This window comes from Anser anser, assembly GCF_964211835.1.
Source record: "Anser anser genome assembly, chromosome: 20".
Classification (NCBI taxonomy): domain Eukaryota; kingdom Metazoa; phylum Chordata; class Aves; order Anseriformes; family Anatidae; genus Anser; species Anser anser.
In genome coordinates this window covers 5,819,628-5,846,828 of record NC_139741.1, presented here as the reverse complement: position 1 = coordinate 5,846,828, position 27,201 = coordinate 5,819,628, and the positions used below count along the sequence as shown (strand labels likewise).

At 58.7% G+C, this 27,201-nt stretch overlaps 2 protein-coding genes and 1 long non-coding RNA gene across 7 annotated transcripts; 1 reads left to right on the top strand and 2 right to left on the bottom strand.

The window, feature by feature from the left end:
- Positions 1 to 115: 115 nt before the first annotated feature.
- Positions 116 to 17,199, bottom strand: TLCD2 (TLC domain containing 2). 3 transcript variants are annotated; one of them, XM_083806544.1, is made up of 7 exons: positions 17,031 to 17,199; positions 16,651 to 16,814; positions 6,840 to 10,907; positions 5,817 to 6,633; positions 5,259 to 5,341; positions 4,530 to 4,612; positions 116 to 3,130 (listed from the first exon to the last, which is right to left on the bottom strand). In XM_083806544.1, the coding sequence occupies exons 4-7, from the start codon at positions 6,579 to 6,581 to the stop codon at positions 2,802 to 2,804; spliced, it is 1,260 nt and encodes a 419-aa protein (XP_083662670.1). In that variant the 5' UTR covers positions 6,582 to 6,633; positions 6,840 to 10,907; positions 16,651 to 16,814; positions 17,031 to 17,199; the 3' UTR covers positions 116 to 2,801. The 3 variants fall into 3 exon arrangements, with proteins under 3 accessions (XP_083662670.1, XP_083662669.1, XP_083662671.1); XM_083806543.1 differs by having other exon boundaries at positions 5,817 to 7,102; positions 10,790 to 10,907; XM_083806545.1 differs by lacking the exons at positions 6,840 to 10,907; positions 16,651 to 16,814; positions 17,031 to 17,199 and having other exon boundaries at positions 5,817 to 6,134.
- LOC310884584 (apoptosis-inducing factor 3-like) lies at positions 12,028 to 20,606 on the top strand. 2 transcript variants are annotated; one of them, XM_083806542.1, is made up of 20 exons: positions 12,028 to 12,177; positions 12,528 to 12,652; positions 13,006 to 13,123; positions 13,332 to 13,441; positions 13,527 to 13,636; positions 14,328 to 14,372; positions 14,454 to 14,535; positions 14,670 to 14,782; positions 15,207 to 15,293; positions 15,659 to 15,750; positions 15,974 to 16,104; positions 16,675 to 16,790; positions 17,237 to 17,308; positions 17,642 to 17,705; positions 18,175 to 18,251; positions 18,333 to 18,450; positions 19,108 to 19,206; positions 19,639 to 19,714; positions 20,236 to 20,340; positions 20,461 to 20,606. In XM_083806542.1, the coding sequence occupies exons 3-20, from the start codon at positions 13,050 to 13,052 to the stop codon at positions 20,501 to 20,503; spliced, it is 1,614 nt and encodes a 537-aa protein (XP_083662668.1). In that variant the 5' UTR covers positions 12,028 to 12,177; positions 12,528 to 12,652; positions 13,006 to 13,049; the 3' UTR covers positions 20,504 to 20,606. The 2 variants fall into 2 exon arrangements, with proteins under 2 accessions (XP_083662668.1, XP_083662667.1); XM_083806541.1 differs by lacking the exon at positions 12,528 to 12,652 and having other exon boundaries at positions 12,040 to 12,177.
- A 2,299-nt stretch (positions 20,607 to 22,905) lies between these two features.
- On the bottom strand, positions 22,906 to 27,175 carry LOC310884587. 2 transcript variants are annotated; one of them, XR_014574292.1, is made up of 4 exons: positions 26,948 to 27,175; positions 24,686 to 24,801; positions 24,157 to 24,212; positions 22,906 to 23,331 (listed from the first exon to the last, which is right to left on the bottom strand). It is a non-coding gene; the product is annotated as an uncharacterized lncRNA (long non-coding RNA). The 2 variants fall into 2 exon arrangements; XR_014574293.1 differs by lacking the exon at positions 26,948 to 27,175 and adding an exon at positions 25,624 to 25,744.
- Positions 27,176 to 27,201: the final 26 nt, after the last annotated feature.

The following is a 27,201-nucleotide window of genomic DNA, read 5'->3' as shown; positions in this document are numbered from 1 at the left end:
CCCGTCAGAGTGCGGGAAACGGTGGGGAGGCGGGGCCAAGCGCGGGAAAGGAAAAGGAACGGTGCTGGGGGTACGCTTCCGGTGGGGTGGAGGGTCCCGCCCTCTACTGGTTTTGATTGGTGGAGAGGGGGAGCGGTGACAGCCGGGAGCGGGCTCTGATTGGGCAATCACGGGCGCGATGCGGCCTGCAGCCCCTGGTCCTGGGCTTGGGGCCTCTACTCGTGTCCCCTCAGGGGGGGCTGCCTGCCCCCGACCCCGGCATCTCCCCTTACGACAGCCCCGAGGCCGGTGCCTGCGCACCCACATGAGCTGCAAAGCCACCGCTGTGAGACACCCCCAAAGCAGGGGGTGCGTGGCGGCAGGAACGGTGCCAACACAGGCATAAAATCCTAAAACCATTCGGGTTGGAGAAGCTCTCCAGGGTCATCTGGTCCAACCACCCCCCTACCACCAATGTCACCGCTAACTGTGTCCCCAAGCACCACGTCCAACCTTCCCTTAACCACCCCCAGGGATAAACCACGTCCCTAAGCACCGCACCCACCCATTCCTTGAACACCCCCAGGGACGGTGACTCCACCACCTCCCTGGGCAACCCGTCCCAATGCCTGACTGCCCTCTCTGAGAAGAAATGTCTCCTCATTTCCAACCTGAACCTCCCCTGGCGCGACTTTGGGCCATTCCCTCTGGTCCTAGCACCGGTCACCTGTGAGAAGAGGCTGACCCCCAGCTCCCCACACCTTCCTTTCAGGGAGTTGTAGAGAGCAATAAGGTCTGCCCTGAGCCTCCTCTTCTCCAGACTAAACAACCCTGGTTTCCTCAGCTGCTCCTCACAGGACTTGTGCTCCAGGCCCTTCACCAGCTTTGTAGCCCTGCTCTGGACATGGGGCCCCAGTGTGGGTAAAACCAAAGGGAAGGCGCTGGCGGGCAGCTCTGAGAGGTGTGCGGCCATGTAACCACCACCCACAGTGACACGCCGCCGGGTAGGTTCTTGCAGCACCTGCAAGCGCCACTAATAGCATAAACAGCTTTGGCCACTCATTGTTCTCTGGCCTCCCCCTACCCACATGCATTGTTCATCTGTGTGTGTCTGTGCCCGTATTTCCCTCCTCAAATCAAATGCTGCCTGCTCCTAGCAGTGTGTGGCCCTTTGTTTTAGCCCGTCCCTCAAACCAGATTTACAATACCTTCTACCTCAAGATTTTGAGGTAAAAGGTTATTTGCCACGCATACAGCACAACAGATCCAGTGCATTTCTAAAAACAAATACACATAACCCTGACTGGGGTAATCCTGCTCTTCTGTGTGGTGCTGGGCTGTTGGGAAGAGTTCAGTGTGTGGGAATAAGTGGGAGAAAAGGAAAAGTGTGAGAGAGAGTGTGTGTTAAAACTTCTAATTCCTTGTTCCAGGAAAGCTCGAGGTACATGCACAGCAAATTGCAAGGCTCCTTCTTGCTTTGCCGCAACCAGCATCAGGAACGAGAGCAGCAAAGCCATGAGATCCATACCCTGCGTGCAAGGGCCCCACAGCCTGCCCTGTTTCACAGCAGGCACTTTCCTCACCCCGCGGGTTGCAAATGCCTGCAACCCTTCCCAGGTGCCAGCCTGCAGAAAGTGCACCCTTCCCTCGCCTCGGGGAGCTTTTGCAGGAACAGGAGAAACCTTAATTTTCCTCCATAGGAAGGAGAGGGAGCAAAAATCCCTGGAGAGGTAGTCTGGGCCAGTGTACGGTATATATTTTTACTCTGGAGCAAGGAGATACAGGATAGAAAGCCAGTGCTGAGCAGTGACACCCCTGGAGCAGGCTGGAATGCAGAGTCCCTTTTTCCCCGCTAAGCCTCTTCCCCTTAAGCTGTTTCATTTGCAGCCATTTATTAAAAACTTGTGTTAATAAGAGCTCATGCTGCTGGGTAAAGACCATTACACTGCGCTCTGCAGCAGGACTTTTCATTCCTAATAGATGCCAAATCTGGCCCATCTGAAAAAGCCTCATTATGTGGGAAGTGACCGTCACATAGCATCCTGGCACACAGCTCGTGCTCTCCCACACACATTTATGGGGAATTAAAAAGGTCTGGGAACAAAACAACACTGGAAAAGTTCCAGTTGTCAGGAGAAGTCAGCAGCCGGTCCCCGAGCACAGTTCTGCTGCTCCACTGCTCCCAACCCAGAACCTGCAGCAGGCAGCATCTGACACACACAGCCTAAGCCTCTCCCTCCATTACCCACCTGGGACAATCTCCTTGGGGAGGACTCATGAGTGCAGGATTTGGCTTTTACTGGTCCTGGCCTCGAGGGTGAAGCCTTGGGGCCTCTCTTGCCTGGTGCTCCCATGGGAAGTGCCAGAGACAGCACAGGGCTGAGCACAGTGTCCCTGGGGCGTTGGGATGCTGCAGGGTGCAGCTCCAAAAGGGTTATAAACACATGGTGGTGTTTGGATGTCCAGAAGAGCAGCGGGGAAATGATGCTCCCTGCTCCCTTCTCATCTCAGCAGTGCTTTGAGGAGCTGTGAGAGCCCTTGGGGCTTCTCTGAGCAGCTCCAGGTCATCCGACCACGTCATCCGAAGTGCCCCAGTGCCTGGTCCGTGAGCACCTTCTCTGCCCAGGATCCGCAGCCACAAGCCCAGAAGTTCTGTCAGTGCAGCCCCTCCAAGCGAGACACTGAAATAGCCGTGCTCACTCTCCACAACTCTCTGCTGTCCTCGTCCACGGGCTCATGGCTGCTCATCCCCCAGGGCCTGCGGGGAAGGGGGCTATTTCTCCTTCTCCCGCTGCACGTCCGGGCTGGACTTGAAGAAGTCACTACGCAGCAGGCGGTAGAAGAGGATGATGTTCATGGGCATCATGATTGCCATGCCCACTATGCCCACAGTGTACGTTGCCAGGGGCACGTGCTGCCGGTTGAGGAGCAGCCAGCGCGTCATCCAGGCCAGCGTGGTGATGCGAAACACCACGTAGGTGCCCAGGTTGACGATGCTGTTGAGGCGGTAGCAGGTGGTGTGCACCAGGTCGGCCATGAGCAGGATCTGCCGCAGGTGGAGGAAGATGGAGTTGATCTCCACCAGTAAGGCCACGAAGGCAAAGCCCATGTACTGATGGAGCAGCACCGCAATACCAAAGCAGACAATCACCTGGGAGGAGAAAGAAGAGAGGCTGAGCCCGGGTGCTGGTTGCTCTCAGTTGCTGCAAGCCAGAGCCCTTCGTGTTTGGGCACAGCATGAAGCAGAGCTGGAAACAGTTGTCACGCCAGAGCCAAACCACTGGTCATCACTCCACTCATCTCTGCAGCGTTGCAGCCTCAGGCACGAGATAAGGTCTCTCCATCACTGCATGAAACCTGAGTGTGTGTCGTTTGTTTTTTTCCCCAGAAAAAAAGAAGAAGGAAACAATTCTGTAAACCCCAGGACGAAAGAGGAAACTGAACGGGCAGACCTAACCCTGCTTTTGTGGGCTGGGGAGCGCAGCTGGTGGTGGCATAGCAGGTCGTTCTGCACACAGCCAACAACACTGGCAGGGAGGGAGATGCCTAGCCCAGGGCTACGGCTGCTGCTGGCTCAGGGATTCTCCCCAGGACAGGCACACTGCAAGAATTAAGTGGCTTTGGTACATGAGAGCCCCGTGGCCACCTCTCAGGGAGCTCTGGGATGCCCCAGAGGGGCTGTGGGGGCTGAGTGGGTACAATCCTGCCCCACACCCTCCCTGCCATGACAGGCTCTGCCTGTCCGTGCCCTACCGTGCTCAGACCTTTCTGCAGTTTATACCCTTAATGCTGTTATTTGTATTGGCTCTCTAATAAGATTATCTGCTTGCTAAATCACTGTCTTGGCCTGAATTAGCTCTATTGTGCAGATGACCTTTTGACTCGTGAACAGTAGCCAGCAGAGCTGCAGGGCTGAAAATCGCTTTCTCCAGCACGGTCCCACTGCCACCCCTCCTGTCCCCCATGCCCTGCAGAGCCCCGTGCCTCCCCTGCAGCCTGCTGGAAAATAGGCTCAGCTGCTCAGCTTCACGGTGCCATCCCCCATGTCCTGCAGCGTGTGCAGTGCTTGGGCACCCAGACAGCAGAGGCAAGTGAGGAGAAATCCACACTGGGTGTGGAGAGGAGCAGAGGGAGGCAGAGAGCACTGATGTGAGGCTCCTGCATCACGGCTGCCCGCAGCCACCCCAGCCCCATGGCCACAGCTATGACCCAAATGAGAGCACCCCGGGGAGGACCCAGGAGCAGGAGGTGGAAGGAGGAGATGTTTGGGGTGTGCGGCCCTTCCTGTGGCTGCTCAGGTGGCCGAGAGCCAGCAGGAGCTGAGATGCTCGCTGGGGCCAACGGGGACACCTGGGTCATGCCCGTCTGTGCCAGGGGTATGGATCAGCCCCCGCCCCGAACATTAAAGGTGAGGCTGTGGCTCGGACCGCTCGGGGCCCACAAGCACCAGGGTCTGTCCCCACCTCGCCACCTCCCTCGTGATGAGCGGGGCGCTCCTCAGACCCGCTGCCACCCAGCGCTGCGCCCCGGGGAGCAGCCGGCGGACTCACCACGGAGTGATGGAAGAGCAGCTCCCAGGACTGGTGAAGTTTCTGATTGCACAGCATGTCCACGAAGTCTTCCAGGAAATACCCTGGGGACAGAGAGGCTGTAAGCAAGGAAGGGTGGGGGCAATATGTGGGGGCCCCCCAGCGGGCTCAGTACCTGACTGGCCACGAGGGCAGCACTCGGCCCCTTACCCCTGTTCCCACCCCAGGATCGGATCCCACCCCACATCCTTGCAGCCCTTCACAGCTACAGGATTTGCTGCCACCAAAGCAACCCCACGTTGGTGTTTTAGGTAGTTAAATCTCCTCGCTGAGCTGTGGCAATGCCGGGAAGCCTGTGAGCACTGACCACACAGCTAGTGACAGGTCAACAAAGTGACAAGGAGGGGGACAGGCTACACACAGCCACAGGACTCAAAACTTCTGGCCTCTGTGCTAGCGAGTTCAGCATAAGGCTTTAGGGGGATCTGCGCTGACCACATAGTTGGGCACTTTTAGGATGCTTCAAGCCCTGGCTATCCAACGAGGATGGTGGCGGGCAGCCTGGTGCCCAGTACCTCCAGGCTGCGGGTGCCGTGGGACAGAAAGGAGCCACTGTCTTTGCCAAGAATAAGACGATTGTCTGGGGTGCCTGAGACGTCGCTGCCCAGGACGTGGCACCGTCAGGCACCGACGGGCCCCTGGGGACCCCCGGGGACAAAGCAGGGGGCAGCCCACTCCCCCCGGCCTCACCTACAGACACGGCCACCAGGCTGTGCGCCCCGGGCGGGTGCGTGCCCACCAGGTCCTCGTGCAGCCCGGGGTAGAGGTAGAACCTGCGGGGAGAGGGGCTGCGAGTGCTGGGCAGTGCTTCTGTCCCCCTCGTTCCCTTCCAGCGTCCTCGGTGCCCACCTGGTGCTGCTCACCCCCCCCCCCCCCGGCACCCTCCTGTTCCCCTTCTCCCCCCCGTAGCCACGCTGTCCTCCCCCCCCTCCCCAGAGCCTCCCTGTCCCCCGCTACCCCAACATCCCCTTGTACCCCCTCACTCCCTCCGTCCCTCAGCACCCCACATGCTCCACTCCCCCAAGCCCCCCCCCCAGCATCCCATCCGCCCCCTCCCCAAGCCCCCCAAGCATCCCCTAACACCCCAATCCCCCCTTCCACATACCCAAACCCCCTCGGCGCATCCCTCCCTGCACTTCAGCCCCAAGTTCCCATCGGGGTCCCTGGACAGCCCAGTTGTCCCGTGTCCCCCCCCAAACCCCTGGGTGCCCTCCCCTCCATCCCCCTGGGTACCCCAGTGCCGCTCACCCCAGCAGCGCCCCGCCACCGCTGAGCACGCTGTGTGCCAACGACGTCCAGATGTTTCGCCACTTCCAGCGGTTGCGCCGAGCCGAAGGAGGCGGCGGCACCAAGCGCTCCAAGCCCCGGTTCAACAAGCGGAAAGCGGCGAAGGAACCGGCCACCAGCAGCAACCCCGCACCGACAGCCATGGGCAACCCTCAGCTCCCCATGGGGCACCCAAGGGAGCTCCACGACCGCTCCGCCTCGCCACAACCAGCACCGCCCCGGGCACCGGCACCGCCCCGGCAGCACCGGGCACCGCCTCGCCCCATGGCCCCGTTGTCTTGGGGCCAGCCCTGGGCATCGCCATTGCTCGGTTGGGAAAGGCAGAAGGGGGGGGGGAATGCAGCCAGCAGCGGTCCCAAGGGTGCTGCGGGAGCCCCCCTCCCGTGCTGCTGTGGGTTTCCACTTCCACGGACGTGCAGGGGCTGTCCTTCCTCGCAGTGCATGACTCAGGAAGAGGGAGGAATGAGAAAGGAGGCCCCTGGGGTGTGTGTCAGCTGCCCGTGGCATCCGTTCGTCGGAAACGGCTGCAGGCATTGCAGTGAAAGTGCGGGGCAGGGGTGTCCCGACACCGTGGGGACACCTTCCTTGCCCCCCCCCCCCCCCCAGGGCTCTTCTCCAGCTCAGTGGCACTGGGTGGCTGAACACCCCTCCTCTGTGGTGCTGCGGTTGGGGTGTTTTGCCCAAAAACATCCCCAGCGCCTGCTGCTGGTGAGGCTCTTGCCCCATTGGGATGTGCCGGGGACACAGCCCTCACCCTGGGTACGGATCCACAGGATCCCTGCAAGCACAAACCAACAATTCTGGCTGCAGGTTAAAGGAACAACAAGGTCCAAAACCATGCTGTGCCCACCATGCTCTTGTCCTCCACCCCCCCTGTCCCGTGTCTGCTCCCGAGAGCAGCTCCCCAGGGTCTGGACACCCCAGCTCTGTGGGTCTGGGGGAACTCAGGGTCGTGTCCCCCCGATTTCTTCAGTTCCATCCTACCGCGGCGCTGCTTTTCCTGCTTGCCCGTCACTTGATCGCTCCCGTGTTGCTCTTTGATGTCTCCACCAGAAGCGCGGATGCTGCCCAGACCTCGCGTCGCTCCTGCAGACGGGATGAGTCACCGCGTACACACCGATTAATGTCAGAGGCTGCCTCCTCTTGGAGGCATTAATTTGGGATGAAATCTCCTTCTTTCTCTTCGCTTGAACAGGAACATGTGGAGCCTGAGCTCTCAGTCACTGCCCTCTCCGGGGTAATGCACGCTGAAACAGCAACAAGCGATACGCTGATGGGAGAGACGTTGCAGAGGGGAGAGATTAAATCAGAGCCAAAAGAGAGGGGTGAGATAGGCCCCGCTGATAGCAAAGCAGCTGCTCATGCTGCAGAAATTTGCCTAAAAGCCAAGAAAAGCAATGTAATTTCATAGCCGTTAAGTGCTGGGGAGACGTCGCCTGAAGTAATCCACAGCCCCGACTGCTGGGGGGATTATAAATAACCCCGTGTATTAGGACTGGAGGGATCACACGGGCTAATCAGCTACCGAGAGGGCCAAACGGAGACGATCCTGCTTGGCGTAAGAGATGCAGAGGGAAGGGTGCGCAGCCTGTGCCCAGCCGGAGCCGGAGCCGTGCTGGGCTGCCCAGGGCAGTGGGCAGGAAAATCGTTTGGTGCCTAATGGCGCCATAAAATGGCAGAGAGACGATTCCCGATGAAAGTCATCCGTGGTGTCTTAGCCGCAGAAATCTTGACTGTCCCCTTCCGTGGCGACAGGAATACTTAAAATGCTTCTGGGCACTGGAGAGCTTTTACCGGCCACTTGCACAGGGGAGGAATTTAAGCCGTGATTAATTGAGCCTCTGGTTCGGCGGCTTAGATCCCGCTGCTGGAGCACCACCAGCAGCTGCACACTTTCTGTCTTTCGGTTACTTTTGACCCAGATTTTACGCAACTGTTCCAGGACTTGCCATCGGGCATGCTCTCCTAGAATCCCTCTTTTGGGCTTTTTCCCCTTTCCTTCCACCCCGTGCAGCGACGGCGCTAACCAGGGGATGGATTTAGGGATGGAGGGACGGTTTTAGGGGTTTTAGGGATGGAGGGGTGACAAACAGGTCCCCTGACAGCAGCCCCAGCCCCAAATCCCCTCCGTGCCCATGCTGCGGGGCCAGGCTCGTCCCGGGGCAGGAGGGGAGCGCTCCGGCACCGCTGCCACAAGAGGTCCCCGCACGCTCGCTGAAGAGCCGGGCAGGGCGACCCGCTCGGAAAGGGCCTCTGCAGCCACACCTTATTTGGAGATATTGCCTTTTTCACCCCATTTTCGAGAAGTTTTCCAGCGGCTCCCAAAAGGCGGCGTTGGGTGCAGGGATGCAGCCCGCTGGCTGCTCCCAGCCGGGCAGGGGCTCCCTCCGGGTGTCAGCAAGGATGTGCCCGGCCCGTAACTCCATCATCCCATAACGGGCCATCCCATAACGCTGTGGGGACGCAGCTCGTCCCCTAGCAGGGACTCCACAACAGCCGAAGCGTAAAGCAAGGGTGCAGCACTGTTTTTAATAGCCCGAATAACTTTTTTCTCTCTCTCGCAATTCAGCGTTTCCCTGCAGCACATCTGGGACAGATAAAAACCATTTTCCCCAAAACAGCCCCGGCAGTTTGCTGACAATGGCCAACATGAACTCTGCCAGACGAACTGTGTCCTCTCGCAGATGCCGTTCCTGGATGGGGGTGCAGGTGCTTGCAGGTCACCCCACAAGGAGCTGTGCTTTGGCAGCTCCACCACCCCTTACCCAGCACCGTTCTGCTCCCAGACACCGCCCGGGGCTCGCTGCAGCCAGCAGATGTGGGAGCTTCCGACACGCAAAGTCCTTCTGGCTCAAGTCCTGCTCCTGCTTTTGGGAAGCCTCGCTCCCTTCACCCACCTCTCTCCAGCCAGGGAGGCGGAAAGCCCATCTGCTCATCTAACGCCAGAGCTGGCTCACACATCACATAGTCTGAGATCTCAAAGCCAATCAAGCAGCTTGACTTCCAAATTTTAATCAGTTGTCTTCTTCATCCCTCTCTAAAGCACATCACGGCTCTGCTAGGCCGTAGGAAGTCAGACGATACAGAGAAGCTCTGCTCTATATATCCGGGTTTTTATTCAGAAAGTCTGTGAACTCCGTGCTTATGAAAGGACCTACTGTGAGAAACATGCCGCACGTGGAAAAGCACGCCCAAGAGCTGCAGAGGTAGCTGCGGAGAGCGCTGAAATCAATGCAAACTCCAGCATCTGCCCCTTCCAGCTAGGAACACCTTCCTGGTTAACCACCGATCCCAGGACTTGGTCTTGGACGGCAAGGAGCTCGTCTGGCTTTGCACCACAACCCATCTACGCTCACCCTGCTCAAGCCCAAGGGGGGAAAACTCTCCCTGCCCTCCCCAGGCTCTGAGCAGCCCCGAGTGCATCCTGCTGTCACCGATCCTTTTTGAGACCATCCCTTGAACAACGCAGAATCTCCTGGAAGCTCAGCTTCCTTCTTTCCTGATGGTGAACGGTGAGACGCGGGGCCAGGTGTCTGCCGCCCAGCCTATATCCCATTCCTCGCCACGGCCAGACATGAACGCTCAGGAAGAATACATGAAACAGCACATATATACTCTATAAACAGCATACATATACTCTATAAGCAAATTAATTCCCTCTAAATATTTCCTTTTCCATGTCTCCTTCCCCTGTGGGATAAACCTGTTTTTTCTATCTGGTTTACCGTGCTCAAGCTTAAGTCATTTCTGACAGATATTGATGTGCTTGCTGGCTACGTTATGAGGTATTTATGACCCCGTGCTTTCTGCAATTCAGACAGGTTCAGAATGAGCCTTGAAAGGTGGAAGTACATCTCAGAGCCCTACACCCCTCTGTGCAGCATTGCTTGTTGCTGAGCCCACATGATTGCTCCTGCATTACGAACAGAAGTACTGGAGCTTCACAGCTCCTGCTGCTGCTGGCTCCGCAGCTGGGCACGGGGTAGGTTCCCTCCTGAATTCTCTCATTATTAATATCACAAACCAAGCTGTTCTGAGAGCGGTGTCCCATTAATCATTTTAGCTCTGCTGCTTTCTTCACTTCGCTTCCTCTTCCTGCGCCTGAGCATTCTTCAGCGACGCTGGGCTCTGTGCAATGCACTGCTAAAATCTACAGCTCTGCTAAGGCAGGGAGGGAACAACCTGAGCAAGCTGGGGGCAAGGACACATCTGCCCAGCCACAGCTGCATTACAGAAGGACAGAACGTGCTGCACTGGCTGAGGGTGGTAGGGGCTTGAAAGCAGAGCCCCCCCATTACATTTTCACCTGGGCTTGAATATTCCAGTGTGCTGGCAACACTGGATAGACATAATAAAAGTGAGGATATCTAATAAAAAGTGAAGACAGCTTGCCAGGATTGTCCTAGGACTGCTGATGACCACTTGAGTTCTGCTCATGTTTCAGGGCACTGCATCATTTCTCTCTCTCCCTTTATTTCTACCTCCGATCCTGCTGCATTTTACAAGCAAAGGTCTTCACCATGCTGAGCATCCGGCTCTGCATTACTTAGCAAAGGACCAAAAGATGCTTACAGAGCATCTTATTGAAAACCTGCCCCTGCTAGCATCCCATTCCCTGAATCCCTCGAGGGCCTATTGCATGTTCCTAGGCGTGAGCTGTCAGAGCGGCATGCAGCATCCTGCAGCAAACCCAAAACTCCCCCTTACACTCAATGCCCTTCCTAACTTTCAGAACAGGGTGGGATCTCTTTGCCATCACCTTTGCCCTTATCAGAAGTGGGGATTTTGTTTTGCAGAAGTCCTTCCTGGATCGCTGGGCTGCATCCAACAACTGGATGGGACGCTCAGCCCTGCAGTGCCAAAGCCACCCAAAGCACAGCAGTGGTTCCCGCCTGGCTCCCTCCGAAGCCTCACACCACTGCTTGCCTTCGTACCTTCCACTTTGCTGGTGCACTGCAGCTTTCATCCCCGAGCAAACGCTTTCCAGCAATTTCTGCTGAGTCAGAGAATGCCTCCACGAGGGCTGCTGCTTCTCCACGTGGGAATGCGCTCCTAGGGAATAATTACAGAGAGTTTAAACAGGGACGTGCAGTAGCCAAATTGCTTCACACTCAGGTGCCTGGCCAGCAAGGCAAAACCCAAAGCTGCTTGTTAGCACTGTAAGAAAATACTCTGCACCTGCGCCCACTGTGGGCGTACACCACCTGTGGGCTAAGAGCACTGCTGGCATCGCAGCGTCCCAGGGCTGAAACGAGTGCTTACAGCTCGCTTAGAGCTCTGTGGGTCCGACAAAGTGAGCCACTCTGCAGGCAGCGAGCCTACGCTGACCGAGCATCCATGTCCATGTCCTCTTCTTGCAGCCATGCCCATGACAGGGTTTGGGAAAGTTTTCATTCCCCTCTGATGCTGGATTTCAGAGCATGCTGCACAGCAGAAAGCTGCTTCCCAACGCTCCGCTTCTGCAAGAGGAATGATGGCAACATGCTGCTAGGGACTTGTCCCCCCTCTAAATTTCGAGACGTATTTAAAGGTTTTGAAACATCTTGACTGTGAAATAGAGATAAGAACTGGAGTAGACACAAACAGTGTAGGCGTCACTCCCATTTTTTGCAACTCCCACCCTCCTGCAAAAATAGCACAGTCAGCAGCATGCCACCCTGTGCAATCCACACGGACACGGCAGTGGTGGGACTGGGTGCCTGGACGTCCGCAGACCGAAATGTACTCATGCAGGAGCAGAGCAGGAACACGGGGCATTTGCAGGGATGCTGAACACTTCGCGCTCCCTTAAAATCAATGGGAGATAGAGAGGATCTGCCTTAAAACAAACACAGACTAATTAATTTGAAAAGTTGTAGAAATGTATAAGCAGTAGTATCCAAAGTGCAGCAAAAATACCATGCACTGAGCTAGAACACTTCCCATCAAGAAAGAGCAGAGGTATTTCTGCATTGACTCAGTTTCTCTTTCTGAACTGCATCTCACATGACGCGCCTCGCCTCCAAACCACACCTACCCTATAATTCATAAGTGCCCTTAATTCTTTGGCAAGCTGCTTCTAAATCTGAGTTTAAAAAAAATAAATAAATAAAAAGAAAACAAACAACGTTAATGAAGCACGGAGCGATTGCAGAAATCAGATAAACTGTGTCCTTGCTGCCACCTGCCAACTGGGAATGTTGTGCAAGGCTGGGAGAGCATCGCCCAGCGTGGGCTGGGGGGAGCTGGGTTTGGGGAGAGTCTTACAGACGGGGAAGGGACTCACAGACGGTGGTGGCAGCTTTCGACAGGGGCAAACGCTGAGTCCCTGCAGCAGCACCCTGTGAGTATCCGTTGAAGCCTTTCCTTGGGGTCGGGGCGGTAATGCGTGAATTTCCCAATGTCTTGGTGTCGGCGGTGAAATTGCTGCCATATATTGCGCACCTGCTATTCAAAATGTGCCCCACATTTCCCCTCCGTCTCCATTTTTTTCCTTTTTTTTCCCCTCCAAAATTGAGAGGAAAATCTCTAAACACGCCGCAGACTTTCTTCTAAGCTAAAGCAGGGGCAGGCTTCTTGATTACTAAAGCAGGGGCAGCGCTAAGAACCAAGTTTTTCAGCTCCTTTTTAGCCTGGGAAACACTCTGGACAGGGATTGTTGCCTTTTTTCTTTTTTTTTAATTTCTTCTCCAGTTAGCGCAAATACTATCTGAGCGCCAGCACTGAAGAGGTTTCAGAGGTACTGAGGCAATTCTGCAGACCCCAGGCCAGAGCATCTGCAGGCTGCATCAGCAGTGTCTTGCCCTGACTCAACTACCGTAAATGATTTTAAATAATTTTATTTGTTTATGACACAACTATTGTGAATCATGCTTGCTAGCTTGCTTGCCCTGTGCTTGAGCTCAGTTTAATGGGATGCAGGGATGTCACCTGAAAATGAGAATTGGGTTAAGTCAGTGAAAAAAATGTCAAAGGAATGGGCTTTGGGTTTGGAGACGAAATAAAAAATGGGGAAAAACGTGTGTTTTCTGCCAGTCACTGCTCTTTTTTTTTTTTTTTTTTTTTCCTGCTGCACCATGAGCGTGGGACCCCCGAAGTAGCGGTGGCCCTACTTTTTGTTGTGGGATTTTGCTGTGATGGCACAAATGTGCCTCGATGCTGTTGCCTTCAGGGGAGACAGCAAGGACAGACGCCAACCCCTTCTGCCACTCACCCATGGCCACCAGCATGGATGGCGATGACACCGTCACCGCCGAGGTCTGCAATGAAGCTGACATCGGCGATGGAGAGTGAGTACCCTGGGGGGAGGCCGAGGCCCAGCCTGCCGCCATGAGCCACGCAGGCCGCAGGGCTGACATTGCCGCCACAATGGCTGCCAAGCTGGAGGCAGCCATGTTGGTGGCCGCCATGTTAGCGGTTGAGGGAGCGCCACGATGGCCATGAGGGGCTGAGCCCTGGCTCCCCGCCATAGCACCCACCTTTCTGCCTCTCCTGCAGGCTCTGTGAGGTGATGGTGGCCGGCCACCCGGTGCTGCTGGTGAGGAACAAGAAGGAGTTCAGCGCCCTGGGCAGTAGGTGCCCACACTATGGTGCTCCACTCAGCAAAGGTAACGTTTGTGCTGGGTGGTGGGGAGAAGCCCTGCTGGGGAGGCTGGCTGTCACCAGACAGTTTTGGGGGCTTTTCTGTTGCAGGGGTCTTGAGGGGGCATAGGCTGCGCTGCCCCTGGCATGGAGCCTGCTTTAACATCAAAACAGGAGATATTGAGGAATACCCTTCTCTGGACTGTCTTCCCTGCTTTAAGGTGACGTGTCGTCCTCCCAGCTTGGCCTATGTCCTCTGTGCCACCCACAAGTTCCTGACACTGACCATGGCTCCATGGTCCCTATCACACAAAGACACACATAGGATGATTTCCTGGGATCATGTAACTCACTCTCCTAAAGCTCCTTTCAATCAAAGGTGATGCCATACATTCACAGCCAGCACAGCTCTTTTTTTTTGGAAAGGAAAAAAGGGATTTACACCTCTTCCTGAGTGCCCCTGGGAGGAAGAGAAAAACTTGTGAGCTCCTGCAGCATCAATGGGTGCTCACTTGACATTCAAGATCCCGATGGGTCACTCTTGGTGTGTCAGAGATGGTTGTCCTCCAACATTCAGCTCAACGGAGTAGGTCCGTGAACTCCTGTGGATACTGATCCTCCTCCTTAGAGCTGGACTCCATTATCCAGATTTGTCCTACAGGTCCCCAGCTTTGCATCCTAGACCCTTTCTCATCCAGGCCCCAGGCTGCAGGACAGCCCACTGTTAGCAGGATCCCCATTAACAGCAGCCCTAGGACCTGCCCAAGCTCTTAAGCCCTGCCCAAGCTCTTAAGTCACCATTGGGCCAGAAAGCATGGCGCAGCAAAGCCCACTCGATTAGAACCTCACAGGAAAGATCCTATCACCACCCCATGAGTGCAGTGCTTAAATACTCTTCTTTCACCCCTTCAGGTAACAGTGGAAGATGGAAAGGTGTTTGTTACAGCAAAAAAGAAGGTACTGACCTTACCTGCTGCCACTAAGCACAATCAGCACCTTGAGCTAGGTACAGTTTCATTATCTCTCACTTTATTCTAGGATCTTGAAAGCGGCGTGAGGGTGAAGGACACAAGCAAACGGTGTCTCCTCAACCGGACCACAGCGCTGCTCCTTGGGGGAGGTAAGTGAAGTGGTCTGTACCATGCCCTCCCCACATATACTGTGAGCTGCCAGTCTTGTCTCTGGGGAGGAGCTGCCTCCTCCCTCTTGCTCCATAGTGATGTGTAATAGGGCTGAGATGAGCATCTCTTGTAGGTGTGGCTGCCCTGGTCTGTGCAGAGACACTTCGCCAAGAGGGCTTTACTGGCAGGATCATCATGGCCACCAAAGAGAAACATGCTCCATATGACAAGTCCAGACTGATCAAGGTTTGTCTGCAAGAAGAGCAGGACCATGCCCGGGTACTATATGTGAATTAAGGGCATGGCCCACACTCATCACTGGACTGAGCAATCAAATGATCCATTCTGGCAGGGCAGCAGGACTGCTGTGAGGCAAGGAAAAGGGCTATAATTTCCATCTAACGTTTCACTTTTTCCTCCCAGAAACTCTTTGATCAGAGCCTACCACAGGCTAGTGGTTTTATCCCCTTTGGCTGAGTTCTTCCCACTAGAGGTCGAGTGGATATTTTTTGAGGGAGTACAGGAAAATGACGGGGATGGGGCAATACTAGCAGCTGTGATTTACTAGTTCAGAATTTGCATCTTATGCAAACTTCGTTCCTAGTAAACACTGCAAGAGTGCTGCTGGCTGTAAGAAGTGCTTTGTGTCATATTTCTGCTTTGTTTCCAGGAAACGACCATGAAAGCTGAGGACCTCTACCTAAGGAAACCTGAATTCCTCAGTGCTCGTGACATAGAGCTCTGGACAGAGAAAGAGGTGCAAGAGCAGCTGAGATCAGTCCTCAGTGGGTGGCTCTGTTCCTGCCACGGGGAGGGGAAGCCCACACTTCCAGGCATAGTGCTACACTTCCAGAATGTGGGGCTCTGCTTAGGTACACGTTATCTTCTGGGACGGTGCTCCAAGGCCAGTGCTAGGGACTGCGTGCATGCTGGAATGCTGTCACAGAGATAAGGGGCTCCTAAAGCCTAATACCTGTGGGAACTGAAAAACTTCTGTGACTCCCCAGCATTCCTCATTACCTGGGTGTCTAGAAATAGGACAGGCAGTCAGAAGGGACCGATGTGGCAGGACACCAGAGGGGCAGAGGTGCCTCCCTGATCTTTGCATGCTTTTGTCTGCAGGCAGTGTCGGTGGATTTCCAGAAGCAGAAGGTCCACTTCAAGGATGGATCCTCTCAGAAGTACAATCAGCTGCTCATTGCAACAGGCAGCCAGTGAGTATATAAAGCATTTGCCGCATGCACAATTTTTGCCAGAAGACGGGTCAACGCTGGGAGCTTGGAGCTCTTCTAGAGACGTGGAAGGGAGTGGTTATGAGATGACATAGGACAAGATGGGATCGGATGGCCAAGAGACTGCATGAGTTTGTGTGCTCCCTCCTTAGCCTTCCAGCTTCATTTATGATCATGAGACATACCTGGATTTTCTCTCTCTCAGCTCCAGCTTCCTCAAAGTCCCAGGTGCAGACCTGCAGAACATATGTCATCTCCAAACCCCAGAAGACTCTAGCAAGATCTTAGAGCTGGCAGCTGGCAGGAATGTGGTGGTCGTAGGAGCTTCATTCATAGGTAAAAGGCTGGAGTGACAATCAGGTCATGGAAGATTGGGCCTTGAAACCCACTGCTGCTGCGTGTGCAGATTGCCTAGGGCCCTCAGGGAAGGGAGAACCTTTCACTGCCTGCCTTGTCACCAGAGTCCTACAGCCGGGAGTGAGTGAGTTACACAACACCTCTTTCCTCTGATAGCCAGACACTTTGAGCTATCCAGGTCCAGGAAATGTATACAGAGGGAGATGTGCCCTGTGAAAAGGTCACTGTCCTTCCGAGGAGCAGGACTTCCCCAGAGCATTGGGAAAGTGAGGGGGTAAGGCACAGAAAACGAGCTATTTGGTAAAGAACCAGGAGCTGTTCTTTGTATTTCCTAATATCTGGGTCCATAGTGCAAGAGAACAAAGAATATGGGAGGTGGGGAGGGTGGGGTGTTACATACATCAGCCCAGAAATGCAGAGAAGAGCAGTTAAACATTGGCAATACATCAGATTTGTTCTCTTCATCTGGAAGAGGAAAAGATTTCCAAGGAGGAGAGTGCAGGTTCCTGCTTGCAGCAGACTTACCTTGGACATGCCCTTCACTTGCAGGAATGGAGGCAGCTGCCTTCCTCTCAGACAAGGCTGCTGCTGTCTCAGTGGTGGAAAAAGACGAGTTCCCTTTCCAGAAAACGCTGGGTCCTCAGGTCGGAGGCGTTTGCATGAAGGTTAGGAAAACGTGGTGCTGATTTCTAGGATGGAGAACATGTGCTATCTAAATAGCCTCGTTATCCACGACAGGCTGGGAAATCCAGCCATTGCTCTGAGTCACAGCCCTGCGTGCCTAGCCGCCCTCCTGACAGCTCACTGAGGGAGCTGTGCGCACACGGCTGGCCCCAGCCTCTCACACACACCTCGCATTTCCCAGCTCGACTCCATCCCCAAGCCCCATCTCACGCCAGGCCTACCTCACGCACTGGTCCTGACTGGGAGAGCAGAGCAAAGCCAGGCTTCCAGCACGCCTTGTGCCAGCTGGGGAAGCAAATGAAACCTCTCTGCTGCCTGGAGCAGCAGCTAAGCTGCTTGCCTGCCTGGGTTTTGGCTGGATGCTGCTGCTTTTACCAGCCTGGAATTTCCTAGTGAATACTCAAACTACCTTCCTTTTTCTTTTCAGATGCTGCAGAATAAAGGGGTGAAGTTTTACATGAAAACAGAACTCTGTGAGCTGAAAGGGAAGGATGGAAAGGTCATCCATGCTGCTGTGATCCCTGAACTGCTAATTTTAGCCTCCCCCCCTCAACAGAGGTGTATCCCAGTGCCTATGTCTGGGCTTTCTCATCCCATGTCTAGACCCTCGTGTTTCTTTTCATTAAGCACAAGCCTAGGCTCAAAGGGTACCAGTATGCCATCAGGGGCAACAACTTGATTTTCTGTTACATTCCTGGCAACACACATTAGCTGGACAAGGTGATCTGAACCTGTGAATGAAGAAAGACAGCACAGAATGAGGCAGCAGGGAGGCTGTGGGAATTAGGACAGTTTTTTAACACTTTGTTAACGATTTTTGCTTCTCTCCTAGGTCACAGAGGCCATTATTGCCAGCGGAGAAAAACTACCTGCAGACGTGGTGGTGCTGGGAATAGGTAAGCGACCCCAGCTGGGAGAGGGAGGCAGGTTTGGAAACGGGGAGAACAGCCAGCAAATCCTACTTTAACCCTTCCCAGGATACCATTCCCTGCAGTCTTTTTCCCACTCTGCCATCATCCAATCCTTCCTTTTGGCCCCAAATCACCCGAAAAAAGTCAGCAGCCCATGAGTAATCACTCGGCAGGAGTAAAGGAGCTACTTGTGGTCTCGGTGTGACTTTGGCACGCTTGTTGAGCTCTGTAGGTCACTGCTGTGTTATCGGAGCGTGCTTTGTTCTGGGGCCTGGTTTTATTGTTGCTGGGTTAGGTCAGCACCAGCCCAACCGCTGGTCACCGCCGTGAGCGGCTCTGGTCTGTGCAGGCTGAACAGGCACCAAAGGCGCGTGCTCGCTGTAGGGCCATGGCCAACTTTCCTCCCTGCTTTTGCAGACCTTTGCTGCATTTGTCCTTGCTCCTTTCCCTGCAGGGGCGTTTCCCAGCTCTGCGTTTCTGAAGGGCACCTCCATCGCCAGAGACAGCAGCGGTGCCATCCTGGTGGATCTGGTAAGCGCCAGCTGAGTATCTGTGGTCTGTGCTGAATCCCTTCTCTCTCGTCGTTGCACTAATTGTTTTTTGTCCCATTAGCACATGCAGACCAACATCCCCAATGTCTTTGCTGCGGGGGACGTGGTCTCCTTTCCTGTAGCGCTGCTCAACGGGGAGCGTTCCAGCATCCATCACCAACAGGTGGCCGAGGCCCATGGTGAGACAGTGCGGCACCTTGCTTTCCAGCTCCCCTCACAAATGGGTACCGAGGAAATAGAATCAGAAACATTAAGGTTGGAAAAGATCTTCAAGATCATCTGGTCCAACCATTACCCTACACCAATGTCACCACCAAACCATGTCCCTAAGCACCACGTCCAACCTTTCCTTGAACACCCCCAGGGACAGTGACTCCACCACCTCCCTGGGCAACCCGTCTCAATGCCTGACCGCTCTTTCCGAGAAGAAATGAGGCAGAAGGGACAACAAGATAACAAGATGTGAGGGGCACTGCCTGCCAGCTACCCAGGCTCAACCTGGGCAGGAAGGGTTTGTGGCCCAGACAGAAGCCCAACTTAGCTAGGCAGCACTGCAGGTACACTAATCTGAGAGCAGGAGCCTGGCTTTTCAGAAACAGCTTACACAAAGACAGTCCTGGGGTGAAAGAGGAGAGAAATACCCCTTCAGGCACTTTCTGGCCCACTCTTTGGTGAGTCCAGACACAGGCACGGTGCAGCTGCACATCAGCTCTTAGCAGGAATGATTGGAGGCCCCAAGAAGCCAGAGCAGAACATGGTGTTGAGATGAGCAGGCTTAAGATTCAGCAACTTCTCAAAGCACCAACAAAAACGTTTACTCTGCTGGTCCACCACAGGTTCCATTGCTGCCTTTAACATGCTGAAGAAACTGAAGGAGTTGCACACTGTCCCCTTCTTCTGGACCACAATGCTTGGGAAAAGCATCCACTACGCAGGTAGGACGGGGCAGAGACGCAAAGAGCTGAACCGCTTCCCAGCGGAGCTGCTCATCCACCAGCTGGGCCCAGGGCTTGTAAACACGCAGCCCTTATCCAGGCTGTGGGAAAGGGGCAGTTGTGGAGTTTACCTGAAACAGCTCAAGCTTTGGAGTAGTGGGGTTAGGAATCCTGTCTGAGCTCTGTGCCAGCGGGATACTCAGAGCTCTTGGGTTTTGCTGGTCTCCGGTGGCTTGGTGGTCACGGAGGAGGAAGATTTTCCCTGTCCAAGTCAAGCAGGGTCTTGGGGTCATGACTCTGGGTCAGTTCTGCCTGACCAGAGCCTCCACGGCTGCTCCTGTGCTCCTGCCTGCACTGGTGGTGGCACCGCGGTGGGGTGGGCGGCAGCTGCTGAGCCAGGGCTCCCTGACCAGCTGCAGCCACCTCCTGCAGGCTGCGGGAAGGGATTCACAGACACCGTTGTGAAGGGCAGCTTGGAGCAGCAGAAGTTCCTGGTTTTTTACATCAGGTGAGTGAATCCACAGCCAGTCTGTGCCCCGACACGGCAGCGCTCTGGAAACAGGGCACGGTCCTCTCCCTCACAGCCCGCAGAGCCTCCTGCAGCGGGGACATGGCTGCACGTCACCCTCCCGTGGCTGCGCACCGCAGGCAGCTGCCAGCCTGCGAACCAGCAGGGAGACGATTTCAGAGCAAAACAAGCAGGGCAGGCACGGAGAAGAGGCTGAGCTTCCAGCACCTTCCACGGGAGATCTGACACAAGCCACGCTGCCCCATAACTGAAATGGGAAAAGCCAGCACTGGGATGGAGACACCATCCAGGCTGGGAGCCTGGGGCACGTCCCCTCTCCCTCTGCCCCCAGACTCGGTGCCCAGCCCCAGCAGCACCCAGGAGATCTGCCACACGTCCTCGGGCACCCTGTGGCACCGGCCGCCCTTCCCTGAAACACATCTGGCCTCAGGGTGGCAGGGGGATGCTGCCCCGCTGAGTTCTTTGCGCTGAGATCCACGTCCTTCTGCTTTCTCTTTCAGGGATGGTTTCGTGACTGCAGCTGCCAGCCTGAACTGTGACCCCATGGTGTCTCTGATTGCAGAAGTTTTATACTTGGGGAAACGAATCTCTAAAGAAGAAGCAGAGTAAGTGGCACCCCCGAGCAGCCCGGCTCTGCGCTGCCTTCCCCGTGCCAGTGGAGAGCCCCTCGAGACACAAAGCTGAGGGGAGTTACTGCCCTTCCCAAACACCCCTCTCATTTGCAGGGCCTGTGATATCAACCAAATACCCCTGCTGACAGAAACCTGAGCTTCGTACGTGCACTGCCACAAGGGGCACGGCATCAACCAAGGGTTACGGCTCAACCTTCTCCCATCCTAGGGCAAGAGAAATAAAGTAAAATGGATCTGGAGCCTGCATTTTGCGTTTGCAGACAGCCCTTGGCTGCTCTTTGCATGCTGGGGCAAAACGGAGCCGCGCTTTCCCCTCTCTTCTAGCTGGGGATCTGCTGGGCTGGCCGAGAGGAGGCCGCCCACGTCCTGGGATCCGAGCAAGCAGCAGAGACCCCACGTTCACAGATCCACCAGCAGCCCCTCCTGCTCCTCCGGCTCGCTGCTGGCAGGGAGCTTTCACTGAGCACACCGGTCATGCTGACCTTCTGCTTTGCAAAAGCACATTTTCCCAGCGAGGGGAGCTCTGACTGAGGCAAGCTGCTCCCACAGCTGGGAAGCAGAGAGTCAGCGCGCAGGAGCTCACGCCAAATACCTTACCCCTAAGGACAGAGGGCTGCGAGCCGACCTTTGAGTGAGCAGCACCTGCTGGCATTGCTACAGAGGGCTTGAATATTGCATTAGCTGCCGCAACGAGCGCTTCCCACCCCCTTGCAGCAGCCAGCCCCTGGCAGAGAAACCCCAGCCCCGCGTGGCATCCCCACGCCCGCCGTGTCCGCGAGCGCTGGAGGAGGTGGGCAGATGCTGCAGGAAACACACGGCCTCGGTGCCGGAGGAAAGAGTTGGTAGATTTTGCAAGGCACCAGCGAGCAAGCCTGTGCTTTCTACAGGAAGCACTGCACTTACTCACCGGTCACATGGCGCCTCGCAGGAGGAAGGGTAAGCCCTGAGAATCTAGCAAGTTCCCGCAGGGACACTTTGTCAGCCTGCAATCCCTCTGCTTTTACATTAAATGCGGGCTAACCGTAGCAGGGCCCAGCCTGTTTGCTCAGCAGGTGAGATGCCGTAACGCCATTTTTGTGTTAAATTGTGTTAAACACAAACCTGCACGCCGGCACCTCCTGACATAGAAAGCTGACCCGAAATACAGCGGTTTTACGTTCCTGACCTCAGGGGGGTTTGGTGCTGCTGCTCAGGGCAATTCTCTACCCTGAAACAGCCACAACTTCCCAGGGAAAGAGCCGGATTTCGGTAGAGCACATCAGTCCTTCACGATGACAGGAGGAAGCAGCAAGGCCAAGCGCTCACCGTGCGCTGAGACACCCTGCTGCAACACATGGGAGGGGGACACAGCCCAGGAGCTTCTCCTCCTTGCCCTCGGGCTGCCCTGAATACTCACACCACTCATTTTACCACCCTTGGTGCACTGCAGGGCTTGCTGAGCAGGTGCCAGCTCTTTCAGATGAGCTTGAAGCAGCTGGGGTGGAAGAGCCCGGCTCATCTCAAGCCAGAGGTGTGCTTCCATCCCCACCCAAGGGTGCTCAGCCACCCTGTTCTCTCCCGGTGACAGTGACCCCAAAGAAACCTGGCTTCTTGTAGCCACCACCAAGCGCACACCGAGCACAGCAGCTTTTAATTAGAATGAAGGACGCTGTGACAACAGATTTTTTTCCACTTAGGTGCCAAAATTCGGTAGCGGCCCTGCTGTGGGCACCCAGCCTGTTGAAACCGTGCAGCCTTATTTCAGCACAAGGCCATTTCCCCTCGGCACAGGTGCCCAGCACCCTGCTCCGCCCCAGCAGCCCCGCACCCTGCGGGAGAGGCCACCTCCAGCAGCGCGGAGGCTCCCAGGAGTCCCCGCTGGGCTCACCCACGGACATTTCACCCAGCACCGAGGCACGGGGCGAGATGCACTGGGGAAAGGGTGACCAGGGAGCTGTGTAAGGCCGAAGGAGTCTCCATTGCCACAGAGCAGCTTCCAGGTCCCCTTCAGGGGTTCTTCTCCACCTCCTGCCCAACAGAGAAGCAGAGCCTGGACCACTGATGAACCAAAAAGGTTTCATCCAGACCCCTCCCGGGCTTCCACCCCGACTCCGCACACAGCTCAGGCAGGGAGGGCGCAGCACAGCAGTGCCCAGCCTGCACCCCAAATACCTGAGGCCCCGGTGCTGCCACGGGGGCTGGCAGCAGGCGGGCACCCAGCGCGGGGTGGCCGTTCCCGAGCAGCCATCTGGGGCTGTGCGTGACTTGGCCCTGAGTCAGCCGCTGCGCGCAGCCCGGCCCCCGGCACACCCAGCCACGAAAGGGCAGCGCGAGCCAGCCCCAGCCCGCTGCCGGGCTTCTTGCGAGGGTAATCTCGCTGCCGTGCCACTCCTACGGCACGACTCCGCAGGTCAGCCCCGCGTGGCATCAGCCAGCGACAGCTCCGATGCCACCACCCCTCCCTGCCACCCCCCCGGGGACAGCTCGCGGTCTGCAGCCGCCACCAGGCAGGTCCCGAGCCCGGGCATCCCGCAGGTAACAAACTCCCTACCAACGAGCTGTTGAGGAAAACAGAAAGTTTAATGTCTCTTTCAAAGCCTTCTCCAGCCGTCCCAGTTAAACGCCACCCCGCCGGCAGGCGGGGACCCCGCTCCCCGTTGTACAGCCCCGTTACAGCTCCCCGTTTTACAGCCCCGCAGCTCCTCCAGCCGCGGCTCTGCCTGGATGCTGCAGGGCGCGCTCTTCATCCCCGCCCTCCTCAGCCTCAGCTCTCAGAGGGGGGTCAATCCTCAGGACGCTGCTGATTTACTCATCCCGGTCCCTCGGGGCACAGGTGCAGCTGATGTGCGGCGCCTCGGTGATGAGAAGAGAGGGGCTACATTCAACAGTTCTTCAACTGGCAGCTTTAGCTACTAGAAGAGGACATAAAGCTTGCCACTGAAGAACTGGTGCTGGGTAGCCAGGAGCAGGGCAGCGGGGCGGCAGCTGGGGAAGGAAGAAAGGCATCAGAAACGGGACCAACACCGCAGGGACGCCGCCCAGCCCAGCCCCTCCTCTCACTCATCCCAAGACCCCCTCATGTCACCTTCACTCAGGGAGGGGACATCCCAGGGCCTCCCCAGGGGACGCTGAAGCAGCTCTGAGCTCCCCCAGTCTCTCCTCTCCCCCACCCCAGAGCCCTGATCTGCCACCTTCACTCGGGGAGGGGACATCCCAGGGCTTCCCCAAGCCCCAGAGGGCACGAGGAGGCAGCTCTGAGCTCCCCCCATCCCTCCTCTCCCCCACCCCAGAGCCCTCATCCGCCACCTTCGCTCTGAGGGGGACATCCCAGGGCTTCCCCAAGCCCCAGGGGACGCAGAGGCAGCTCCGAGCTCCCCCAGTCCCTCCTCTCCTCCACCGCAGAGCCCTGATCTGCCACCTTCACTCGGGGAGGGGACATCCCAGGGTCTCCCCCAGCCCCAGGAGACGTGGAGGCAGCTCCGAGCTCCCCCCATCCCTCCTCTCCCCCACCCCAGGGTCTCCCCCAGCCCCAGGGGACACAGAGGCAGCTCCGAGCTCCCCCCATCCCTCCCCTCTCCGGAGACGGCAGCTGCAGCAGCTCCGGCACCCGCAGCCAGCCCCCCACGCCACGCGGGGACCCAAGGCCATTCCCCGCCGGGAACCGAGCGATAAGGGAAACCCCGCTCCCGCCGCACCCGCAACGGGCGGCGAGGACGGAGCCGCCGCAGGGGCTCGGCCGCCACCGCGGGGCCGGGGACGACGGGGCCCGGTGGCAGCAGGTACAGGTTACGGCATTCCCCGGCCGCTCACCTCAGGCATCCGGGCGCTGGCAGGGTCCCACCTGGCCAGGGGCCAGCCGCCGCCGCCTGCCAAGGAAGACACTTCGTCAGCCCGCCGCCGCCGCCGAGCGCGCCCGGGGAATTCGGGGAGCGCAGGAGCCCTTCGGCGGCCCTCCCTGGGAGCCCCGGCCGCCCCCCCCCCGTTCTCTCTTCCTCCCCTCCCCTTTATATTGGGGGGAAAAAAAAAATAAAATCCCTTTTTTCTGCTCCCCCCGGAGCCTGTCAGCGCCTCCCCGGCTGCGGGGCCGGTTTTTGGGACTCTCCCAAGCGCTCGCGGACCTCCCAAGCAGGCGGCCCAGATTTGGGGAGGGGGGGGGGGGGGAAACAGCATGAATTTGGGGTCAGGACCACCCGGGGAACGCACCCCGCTCCCCCTTAAGCATCCTCCCGCCGCCTCCCACATTTGACCCCCCCCCCCCAAAATAACACCATTTTGGGGCTCCCGGCTGAGCCCCACGGGTGCGGGAGCCCCACGGGTGGGGGTCTTGGGGGGCGCTCACCGGGTTGGGGGGGGGGGGAGGCGGCGGGGCCGGGGGGCGGCGGGGCCCGGCGGGGATGCCGCACATTCCTGGCGTGCCGGGTACATCTGGTCCGGATTCCAGCGCCGGTCCCGGCCCTGCTCCACCCCCGCCGGGGCCGTGAATCAGCACCGGGAAGGGGAAAACGGGGCGGGGGGGGGTAAGAAAAGGAGGGGGAGGCCGGTACCGGCGTTACCGGGGAAGGGGTACGGGGGTCGTGCCGTTCCCCCATCCCCCCCCCAAGACCGACAGAGACTCCCGGCGCCGTGAGGGCACCCGGGGGAGCTCGGCTGGGCCCCCCCCCGGTACTAAACCCCGCTGTGCCCCCCGTGGAGCCCCCCGCCCGGTTGTACCGGGCCGCCCCCCCCCTCCCCAGCGCCCCCCCCCCTTACCGGTACCGGCACCCCAACGGCTTTTCCCCCCTCCCCCCCCCAGCCCCACGGTAAAGCCGGTGCCTCCCCCCCCCCAGCATCCCGACGACCCCCCCCCGCCTTCCTCCTCCTCCTCCTCCTCCGTTCCCCGGGATGCTCCGCTCCGTGCCCGCCGCCACCACCGGCCCCCGGGGCAAAGTCTGCCCCGCCCGGCCCCGGACTGAAGGTCACCCCCGGGGCCGGCCACAGCCCGGTACGGACCGGCCCCGCCCGCTGCCCCGCCCGCCCCACCGGGACCCCCAGTACTGGGCACGGCGCCCCGGTACCGGCACCGGCACCCCCACCCCCCCCGTAACCCCCCTTCCGTTAAACCCCACCGGGGGGTAACGAGGCGGCCCCCGCGGAGCCCGGTGCGGGACGGGACGGGACGGAGCGGAGCCCTCCCGCCTCCACCCCCCCCCGGGGGAAGGTCACCTTCCCGGTACGGCACCGGGAGCACCGGGCGGGCACCGGGGGCTCCCTAAAAACCCAGCCCCGGCGCGGACCCACCTGCGTGGCGCGGAGAGACCCGGTCCCGGTGCCCCCGGCCCGGCCCAGTCCGGCCCCGCCGCCTCCCCCCCCCCCTCGCCCCGGCTCCGCCGCCGCCGCCGCCGCCTCGGCCGGGCCCGGCCCGCGGAGCCATGACGCAGCCACCCACCGGCCCCGCCCCCGCCCCATCACCGCCCGGCCCCGCCCCTCTCCCACCGCCCCCGCCCCCCAGCCAATAGGAGGCCGGCTCTGCCCGCCGCTCGGCCAATCGGCACGGAGAGCCGGCTCTCCGCCCCGCCCACCCGGCTCGCGGTCGGTGCCGGCCGGCCCGGCGGTTGCCTAGGAAACGGGCGGGTCCGCCCGCCCGCCGCGGGGCACGCTGGGAGTTGTAGTGCGGCGCGGCGCTCCCGGCATGCCCCGCGTGCTGTGAGTTGGCATTTTCCAGCGGGCGAAGAGTCGGCGGGGGAGGGGAGAGGGGAGGGGGCTTAAAGGGCCCGGCGCTGCTCGGCCCCCGCGGGGCGCGGCGCTGGTCTGCCCCGGCCGCCCCCTCCCTCCGTGCCGGGGCGGCGCCTTTAAGGGCTGGCGCCGGCCGATTCCCAGAAGTTGCCCCAAGTCGGCAGCCAATCACAAGTGAGCGCCGGGGGCCGCCAGCCAATGGGAGCGCGGCGGGGGCGGGGCGGCGCGAACCCGCCTGACCCCGCGGCTTGGCAGCGCGGCGCGATGACTGGACAAGTTCTTTAAAGGGGCCGCGCCCCCCCCGCGGGGCGACCCGAGGAAGGCCGGGCTCTGGCGCCTGCCGCGACCCCGCGGGAGGCTCCGGAGCCCTCCCCCAGTTCTAGTCCCGGCCGCCGCCAGGCGCCGAGCCGGGTCCGGGCAGTGCGGGCAGAGCGGCACGGCCCCTTTAAGGCCGTCCCCTGCCCTTCGCCCCAGTAACAGCTGATTGCAGCGCGCGGGGGGGCGGCGGGCCAATGGGCTGCCTGCACGTCCCGCCCACGTGACTCCCACGCGCTGCACGCGGCGCTGCCCGGCGGGAGCCTCCCGCCGCCTTAAAGGGGCCGCGCGGGGCGGAGGGGAGAGGGGAGCCAGGACCGGCTGCGGGGCTGCTCCCGGTACCCGGGGCGGCCTCCACGGGGCGGGAGAGGGCTGCGGGGCCCTGCGCGGCTCGGGGGGCGCCGGAACCAGGCAGCGCCCGGCTGCTCCGCTCGGGGCTGCTCCGCTCCTCGCCTCACAGCGTTCCCCTGCACCCAGCGCACGGGGCTACCGAAGGGGACCGGGCCCTGACCCGCTGAACGCCTGCGGGGAGCCCAGGGGCGGCCTCGCCCCGAGTCGCCCCCCCTTCACTCACCTCCCGCCGGTGGGGTCCACACGGGGCCTCCCCCTGAGCGCGGAGCCCCCTTTAAGGCCGGCTGCCTCGGCGGCGCGGCCGGCTCCAGCTGACAGCCCGGGGGCGCCGGTGACGTCACGGTGACCTCAACCAACCGCGTCACGCCGGCCGCCTGCCCTTATATGGACGGGCTCTTGCGCAACACCCCCCCCTTACCCCCTCCAACCCCCTCCCCCGCCCCCCCCCGTTCCTCCCCCCCCTCCCGCCCCCCCCCC